General features: G+C 48.6%; 1 protein-coding gene across 2 annotated transcripts in view; it reads left to right on the top strand.

Moving 5' to 3' along the window:
• The window catches only part of myo10l3 (myosin X, like 3), a 69,893-nt gene that overhangs the window by 31,667 nt on the left and 28,678 nt on the right, over positions 1-9,548 (top strand). For both annotated transcript variants that reach the window (XM_028992339.1, XM_028992341.1), the window contains exons 3-9: positions 6,212-6,370; positions 7,421-7,608; positions 7,924-8,058; positions 8,306-8,430; positions 8,519-8,532; positions 8,686-8,770; positions 9,414-9,520. In XM_028992339.1, coding sequence (XP_028848172.1) covers positions 6,212-6,370; positions 7,421-7,608; positions 7,924-8,058; positions 8,306-8,430; positions 8,519-8,532; positions 8,686-8,770; positions 9,414-9,520 — 813 coding nt within the window. The remainder of the gene's footprint in view (positions 1-6,211; positions 6,371-7,420; positions 7,609-7,923; positions 8,059-8,305; positions 8,431-8,518; positions 8,533-8,685; positions 8,771-9,413; positions 9,521-9,548) is intronic.

The following is a 9,548-nucleotide window of genomic DNA, read 5'->3' as shown; positions in this document are numbered from 1 at the left end:
TGTTTGTGTTAGTGTGTGCGGTGTGTGTGTGTGTGTGCGTGTGTGTGTGTGTTGTGTTAGTGTGTGTGTGTGTGAGTGTGTGCGTGTGTGTGTGTGTGTATGGTGGCAGCTGCTCAGCAGGTTAGGACTCCACATCCGGAAACCGCACTATGAGAACCGTTGGGTTTTGATATTGATTTCGGGTTCTTCCGTTCTGACCGTTCATACGGCACAGATTCTCGTACACGTGAGGACCCCTCATGATGCCGCTTAAACGACGATGTTCTGGTCCTTTCCGCGTCCTACACGCACGTCCTTCCCGCCGGCAGGCGTGGTTCCGGCTGTCCTATTTAGAACCAAATGGGAACGCAGTCCGGCAGAACCCTGCGTCCTGTCCATACGGCGACCCTGGGCTTGCGTCCGCGTGGATTCGACCCTTGACCCCATGGAACCTCAGCCTAAGGTTGCGATTATGGGTTTAAAACAGAATGGACGCAGTTCTACAGAGAAACCCAGCTGTGCTCCAGGTTGTGGCTAGCTGTGTTCAAGTGTGTGTGTGTGTGTGTGTGGTGTGTGTTGTGTGTGTGTGGGGTGGGAGGCCGAGGTCCACAACACCCATAAATCCGCCGTACGTGGAAAGACTTTAAGCCCCTGAGGGCCACATCCTCCGACCGAACGCCACTCACTGGCTTCTCTACAGTAACAGACGTGCTGCGTTTGGAGAACGTTGGAGAACGTTGGAGAACTTTGGAGAACATGGTTAAAGGCCGCTACAAAGCCGGAGCATTTTCCAGTTGGAAACATCACCCCAATGTGTCTGTGGTCTGGAGCTTCTTGAGAGAGCGTCTCAGAGAGGTCCCTGTTCCAGTTTATCGCCTGCTCTTACTAATAATGAAGACGAGCTGCGTCCTGGTGGGATCTGGACGTCCATCTGTCTTCTGTACGGTACTCGGGTACAGTCTGCACTTCTGTTCTGGGGCGTCCTGCTTATGTGGTTAAAATTCCATCTTTGTGAATGTGAAGGATGTCCCCAACTCGACCGTGTAACGTTAGACTCCGCCCCCAGTCACGTTGCCATGGGGACATCACACCAACCAACCGGTTGTCAATTCCTGTTTAATATATATTTTACAAGCATTTTTACCAGCCTTCCCCCCTTATCACTCACAACCAGTAGTTACAGGGACAGTCCCCCACTGGAGACACTCAGGGTTAAGTGTCCTGCTCAGGGACACGATGGTAGTAAGTGGGGTTTGGACCTGGAAGTTCGTAAGTGATGACGCATCTACCACGAGTCATATGGCGAGATGGTTTTCTGTAGGACGTCCGGCTCTTTAAACTGGGACCTGTGTCCAGAAGAGACGCTGTAAGGGAGACCTAATTTATTCATCAAGAGTGGCGTCCTCATGTCCGCTCCTGTGCGTTAAATGGCCGCTTCACTGTATGAAACCATCAAGACTCTGACTGTCCCCACGGCCACGCCCACCACTGGTCCCGTACAGCTCCGGTAAAAAGCGCCGGCTTCCTGTCGGGCCCCCGTCCCCACGAGCGAGGAATTTGACATTTTCTTAAGCCGGTTCTCCGCACTGGCACTGTTCTGGTCCATCTGGTCCACAATGAAATGCTAATCTCACGAATCCGGCCGCGTGCAGCCCAATGGCTCCATTGTGACCTCGTGGCCTTCTAGAACCTCCTGTTTTTCCTCATATGCCCTTTAAAGGAGCGTATCTGCGCGTAAGATGAAGGCCACGATTGATTGAACATTGCGTGTGTGCGTTGGAGCGGAGTGGTGTCTCGCCTGCATGCATTATTAAAGACGTTTTCTCTCGGCCATGGCTTCCCACCGATGGACCGAGCATGTGGACTGCCAGGGACCTTCATGGTTCTTACCGGCTGGAACATTTTTAATAAAACCTTGAAGCACTGGTGATATTAAAAGATAAAACCACAATTTGAACCCAAAGTACCGTTGTTTCCAGGTGAACAAGCGGTCCGACCAGCGACGCTCAGTTTAGAGGTCAAAGGTTAAGGTCTCACACACACACACACAATGAAATTATAATATAAAAAACAGGTTTAGTTCTTTTGTTTAGTACTTTCGTGCACAAAATGTATGAAAAATATATCTTCATCAATGAACCTTTTTCACGTAATAAAGACAAGACGAGACGTAAATGCTGGTCATGTGACAATATCTATAACAAATTATATCATGTTATATTGTTGACGGATTTTGTTTACAAGATAAAAACCAAATGTCAAAATTTGTCTTGACGAAAAGGAGATGTTATTTGCTGTCGTTTAATTATGTTTGCATTATGTTTTTTTAAATTATGTTTGCACAGATGACGTCACTTCCGTTACGTTACGCAATCGTGGCATTCATTTTATTTCATAGTTTGATGGGTGAGCAGATGGCTGGGAGTAAAAATTACATGATCTTTGGACGCTTTCTGAAGTGGAAAATAAAACAGAACTTCCACGTCTGGAATGGATGTATTCTTGATTCTATGTAATATTCTATATTCTATATAATGTTCGTTTGTCTGTTCTACTGTATTTAACCAAAAAAAGAACATTTTCATTGACTAAAACTATACTAAAATACTGTATTAATACTATTATTACTGGATAATTGCTCAGACATTTAGTCGACTGAAACTTGACTAGACGTAAATGAGTCTGGACATGACTGAGACTAAAAAAAGACTAAAATGACAGCCAGGTGTCTCTGAGTCTAATAAAATGAAAAGTTTTGGGAGGATCTGCGGGTTGTGATGATCTCTAGAAGATGATCTCTATTCCAGTTATTGTCCTTATTGTATTTTACATGTTTTTATGTTAACTTGTAAGATATTTTGCAAAAACAGCCGGACGCAAAGCCTGGGCTAAAAGTAAAACCAAGACTAAAACACAACTATGGTTTTTACTGATCTAGAAGCAGTTTAGACCATTAGTGCATCATTAACAGTTTATTGCAGCTGCAAGATGTCTGATCCTGGATCAGCTGTGCACAGTCATGCTCCCCACACACCACACTTATACATATTCAGCAGGTATGGGCCGGGGCGTCGCAGACTGTGGGTGTGGCCGATTCACAGACACAAAGCCTGGCAGTGTCCCAGCTACACACACACACACACACACACTACACTAGAATACGATCATCAGCCATTCCAGCCTCAGGGTCTGTGCACTCGCACCATGTGGATTTTTATAAATACCGGATTGAATGTATAGTAAGACTCGATTTGGCGGGATTATATCTCTGGGCAGGTTCACCAGAGTGCACCAAAGAAAATGTCACCATAACCCAAATCCATAATGAACAGTGGTGTCATGTTCCCGGACAGACTTTAACGTTATTTGTGCCAGATTAAAGGCTGAGCTGGGTCCCTGGTGAGGCCCAGGAAGGGACGTGTCTCTCCAGAATGACGCGGGTGGAGCCCGGGCCGCCGCCCAGGGGCCAGAGGAGCGTAAATCCGGCGGTCCACTGATTTATAGATGATTGGATCACTGTGGCTCACGCGCCGCTGCAAATGTGCACTTTTCCCGTGCTTCTCGATCGATCGACGTGCGGAAAGAGAAGCGCAGAGCCACGCCCGCCGCCCTGTACCCTGTTCAACCGAGAACGGAGGGAAACGGAGGAGAAAGGAGGACACGGACACGGTTCCACACCTGTCACGTATTGACAGGACGTGTGTGTGGGTGTGCGACGCCTGCAGGCTCCTCCCCCTTTTAAAACTCGATCGGTATTCAACATTCAGGGCGGGTGCGCGGTGAGCTCCTCCTCTCCAACATGCAGCGCAGTGCCGTTATTTTTCCTCCGTCCCACTTCATCACGTGGCGGCAGGGGGAGAGCTTCTGTTCCATGGCGTGGATCCAGGCCGCGCTGGCCTTATGGCGTCTTTGTGCAGACAGCGTCGCTCTCCGGGCCCTGAGGGAGCCGGGCTGTTCCTTTGTAGTGTGTGTGTGTGTGTGTGTGTGTGTGTGGTGTGTGTGTGTGTGTGTGTTATACAGTAGTGGCAGAAACTCAGCTGTTAAGAACCATGTTCTGCTGAGTCATATTGGGTCATATCAGTGTGACAGTGTCTCACACACACACACACACACACACACACACACAGATACTCCATGTTTATTGACTCACAAGATCCCAGCAGATGTCCCGACTCCCATCTGGTGTACGCCCGCTGGCGTTACTCCTCTACTTTACAGCCAGTCCACAGTGTCGGCCACAGCCGGAGCAGAGCCGAGACGTCGGCTGAACCCGACCTCACGACCTCTGACCCCCACCGATGGTCCGGTTCTGAGTGGCGGGTTGGACGGACGGGTCAAGTTTCGCTCTGTTTTGGTATTTTGGACCTCTTGAGTGCTGATCCACCTGGTTTGAATGTTGACCCCGTGCACCATGGGAGTTCTGCTCCTGGACAGGCGTGTCCTTTTCTGGCCCTAATGTAATGTCGATTCTGTCCTTTTGTCCGCTTGGAACGTATGGATCGGGCGCGTCTGCATGCGGTCTGGAATGCCGTCATCGCCTCTCCCCCCCTCTCCCCCCGCCTCGAAACCCGATAACGTTTTCGACGTCCGCGCTGCGCGGAATGGGAGGAATTTGGCGCCCCGGTGCCTCAGCGACCCTGAACTCGGCAGAGGACAACTTTGACCTCCGTCCATCGGCTTCCTGCTGATTCGTCAGAGAACGTCCTGGTTTCTTGGAGACATTGCTGACGCCCCCACATTCAATTACTTACTTACATTCATTAAAAAAATACACATTTAATAGTTATATCTATGGAATAACTGTATAATTAATTCCTTTAGAAAAATTCTTGCCCAACTACAGATTGTACATTTTCTTGAGAAGGAGAAGAGATTCTATAGTGTCATTATGATGGCATCAGAGCTGTTTGACCGTTCCTGCTCCTATTTGAGACATTCTCTTCATTTGAGTCTTTTCCGACATAATGTGATCATTTATATATGTATATAGAGGGACGGCTCTTGGCGTGTTGCGTCCCCTGCGAGTTGGAGCTTGCCAGGGTGCGTGTCCAGAGAGTGAGACTCCTGGCTGTGACGAGTCTCCCAGATGCTCTGGGGCGTTTCGGTGTGCAGGACGAGCCTGACGTCACCAGACTCGGTTACGGCCTCTTGCCGGGGGCATCGGTGTGTGACGATCAGGACAATCTCGAATGGCAAATTACTAGAACGTTGTGACTCACAATACAGAATATCGACATTTTATGGCTGCAGGTTTAGCTTTTTCTTTATTAAATATTATTTTTTTTAGCTGCACTAGTATGATGTGTTAATTTTGGGAAGGCACGAGGTCTCTGAACCGGCATTATGGAGGCGATCTGCTTTCTGTTCTTGCACCCTGTCCGACCCAGAAGCCCTTTTGTTTTGCTCTGGTGGCGTGTAAGACGGTCCGGTCAGATAAACAGATAGATGGGGGTCATCTACAAGTCAGCTGAAAGCAAGACGTTCCAGCGGAGGAGACGGTGCCCTCGCAGAGGTGCATCGCAGTTCATTCCGCTTTTCCCACGAGAAATAATCGGAATTAAAAAATAAATAAACAGTAGGGTTAAAATTGCTGAACTTCCCGGCGTTCCGATCTTCCCTCTGTTATTCCATGTCGGTTTCTACTGCTAAAATACTGACAGAGCTGAAGGGGTTTAACAGATAATTGGTGTGTGTGTGTGTGTGTGTGTGTGTGTGTGTGGATAAACATGTCTGGTATCTCCCCTCATGATTCAGTGAATAGTTGGGAAAAGAATTGGGGAGAGAAATGCAGAAAGGAACGCGATCCCAGGGCATGAATAAGAGAGAGAAGGGCCGAAAGAGGAGAGAAAGAAAGTGAGTGAAAGAAAGGAGGAAGAGAGCAAAGAGCAGAAGTGATCCACTGTCCCCGAGTCTTGTTACGGGAACGTGAACCCACCTGGCAAATGAAAAGAACCAGCATGATCGCATCACTGGCCTTATTCCACCCCCACAAAGACTCACACACACACACAAACAGCAATTCAAACCATTGGGCCACAACCCACAGATCACTGATCTAGGATCAGTTTTTCCATAATAAGTCAGAGGGCAGCTGACAAAGCATCAGGTTTTATCATTTTACATCTACATCTACATGCAAATGAGACAATTAGTTCAGCAGTATGATGCAATTTTCATTTGGAACTGCTTTTAGGAACAACTGAATTCATCTGAATTTACATGTGTGCGTTAGGAAATAACTCTGGAGAGCTCCGAGGTCAACCGGGAGCGCGTGTTCACCATGCACCCCACCAGCGTGGACGGGGTGGAGGACATGTCCACCCTCACGGAGCTGCACGAGGCGGCCATCATGCACAATCTGTTTCTGCGCTACCGGAAGGACAGCATTTACGTACGTATTTACACGCTCGCGCCGCGCACCAACGCATTTACATTTACACGGCCGTGCATAAGCACGCTCGGCGTGGTCACGCCCACTTTCCTCTCTTTGGGCCGGACTGTACGGCTTCTCCGCCATAATCCCATCACCCTGCGCTGCTTCGATTGCATGACTGCCTGTTATTGCCGTGGAAGATGTGACCGAACCACACCTGTGTCCCTTTGACCCCAACGCGGACGTTCTCGTTCCCAGATACGAGCCTATTATTGTGAATACGAGGCTTATGGGTAAATGGAGTTTATATAGATCAGTGCCGGCTAGTAATGATATAATACCGGTTGCTGATGATATAAAAAAGGAAAAGTATTGGCGATTGAGGGTGGTGCGAATGCTGAATAGAAAATGACAACTCATGTTATTGATCTGGAACTGTACCGCAGTTCATTTGTCAGAACTGGATCAGCGCACTCACAATAAAACCTCCTGTTTATTTCACGTAGGTACACTGGCTTCCTGTTTCCACTATTACGTTTACGTACGTGTGTATCAGGGACTTCCGATCCACTTATCTGTCAATAAAGTCAAAGTAGACCGCGGTGAATAATAACCCTCCTGCCAGCCCGGATCGATGGAGGGCGGCACGCGCCAGGTTCAGTTCTGCGTGAGGCAGGGTCCACGCCGCTCACACATCTTCTCGTGGGCTTTCCTGTTTATGTCCTAGTGTGTATAACAGATATCATTATTATGACTTTCATTATTATGAGTTGCATCAATTTCAATCCCATAATTCCCTAAAGTTGGTTTCTAGCGCCTGCTCTAGAGGGGGTTCTATATATATAACATTTACCAGACGCCCTTATCCAGAGCGACTTCCAGTCAGTAGTTACAGGGACAGTCCCCCCCTGGAGACACTCAGGGTTAAGTGTCCTGCTCAGGGACACGGTGGTAGTAAGTGGGGTTTGAACCTGGGTCTTCTGGTTTACAGGCGAGTGTGTTACCCCGCTAGGCTACTACCACCACTACAAACATTTCTGCATCTGTCCCTCTGTCTTCTCTGTCCAGACGAACATCGGCTCCATCTTGGCGGCCGTGAACCCGTATAAGCAGATCGCCGGGCTGTACGCCCCCGCGGCTGTGGAGCTCTACAGTCAGCACCACCTGGGCGAGTTGCCGCCCCACATCTTCGCCGTGGCCAACGAGTGCTACCGCTGCCTGTGGAAGCGGCACGACAGCCAGTGCGTGCTGATCAGGTGAGGCGGTGTCAAATGCAGCGGTCCCTGCCGCACGTTCACCTGCTGGTCACGGTCCATGCTGACCTGTGTCGGGTGGCATTTTAATCTCGTCACCCTGAGTCATGAATCATATTTCTTGCCGAGTGAAGAAATATTTATTTATTTATTTATTCATTCATTCATTCGTGCATTTATCTCCATAGTCATCATTCAGTTATTCAATGATCCTCATCTTCTAGGTCAACCTCGCCGAGCCTCTGTTTAATGTTTATTGAGTCAGAACCACTGAGTGTGTGTGTGTGTGTGTGTGTGTGTGTTTCTGTGCACACCCAGCGGAGAGAGTGGAGCCGGTAAGACCGAGAGCACCAAACTGCTGCTGATGTTCCTGTCGGTCATGAGCCAGAACTCGGCAGGGACTCCGCCCTCGGAGAGGACCACCCGCGTGGAGCAGGCCATCGTACAGAGCAGGTAGACACGCATCGAGGACACGCCCATCTTGTGGGTGTGGCCACGGCCCCTCTTGCTATACTAAATATGCAGCCAATAGAGGATTCACCAGATTAAAAATCCACCCTCCCCTACGCCTGTCTCAGTGCTTACATCATCATTCGCTTCATGTCTTTATTCTGTCTACCAACTCTGTGGTTACAGCATACGTGGTTTTAAATGAACATTAACATGCACGTGCAGAAACATGTTAATGTCGTTTTAACAGTCCGATCATGGAAGCGTTCGGGAACGCCAAGACCGTCTACAACAACAACTCCACCCGCTTCGGGAAGTTCATCCAGCTGCACTTCTCCCAGAGCGGGAACATCCAGGGGGGCTGCATCACCGACTGTATCCTTCTGAGATGCACGTTGCGTGTTTTTACGACGGTTTCATGTAGAAACGTGTGTTTTATCGTCCTTGATTAATGGTCTTGCAGATCTGCTTGAAAAGGTAATCGTGTGGACCTCACAGATGGGCTTTTCCGGCCCCGCTCCGACCTTCTTGGCTCCGGCTGTTATTGTGTCGGTGTCCCCGGCGCTTTAATGTCCTGAAACGTGTCAGGATTTCTCGGCCGTTTTCACGCAGTTTTAACTCTCGTTCCAGAACCGCGTGGTACGGCAGAACCCTGGCGAGAGGAACTACCACATTTTCTACGCTCTGCTGTCCGGAGTGGACAGAGACCACAGAGGTGAGCCTACTGCCCTCTGCTGGTGGTGGAGGAACTGCACCCAACACGGGGTACAGAGTTATAAACCAGACATTTACTTAAATCCTGTTGTTTCATTTTAGCTGATGAAAGAGGGTTTCGGTGCATGACCAACCTTTAACCTTTAACCTTTAACTGCCACGGATATTGACCACAATAATGCGTAGGCCTTTTTTTTTTTTGGTCCTGTCCACCACCCCTTAGTGCAAAGTGGCAAACGTGTGTGTGTGTGTGTGTGTGTATATATATATATATATATATAAGAGAGAGAGAGAGAGAGAGAGAGAGAGAAAATAAAATCGTAGTACAACAATATAACAAAATAAATACGAATACATTCTCTCATGGTGTTTATTGTGCTCAATTATGTTCCATTTACATTCCTGGCATTCACCAGACACCCTTATGCAGAACGACTTACAGTCAGTAGTTACAGGGACAGTCCCCCCCCTGGAGACACTCAGGGTTAAGTGTCTTGTTCAGGGACACGATGGTCCCTGGCTACTACCAGCCTGGAATTCTGTCACAACACATTGCTGCCTATTGATATTTTGTGACATTCTCAATTCACAGTTGTTTTTGTCAAGCGTCGTCTTTTGATTTGTGTTTTTGTTGTAACCTCCAGAGCTCTTCCTGCTCGGAGAGGCACCGGAGTGCTACCACTACCTCAGCCAATCGGGATGCGTGAAGGACCGCAGCCTGGATGACAAGCAGCTGTACGACAGCGTCATGGTGGGCGTGGTTTCTATCTGTTGCGTTC

Source organism: Denticeps clupeoides, chromosome 9, assembly GCF_900700375.1.
Source record: "Denticeps clupeoides chromosome 9, fDenClu1.1, whole genome shotgun sequence".
In the NCBI taxonomy this organism is placed as follows: domain Eukaryota; kingdom Metazoa; phylum Chordata; class Actinopteri; order Clupeiformes; family Denticipitidae; genus Denticeps; species Denticeps clupeoides.
Note: the sequence above shows the minus strand (reverse complement) of the source record. Positions and strands in the feature narration are given on the sequence as shown.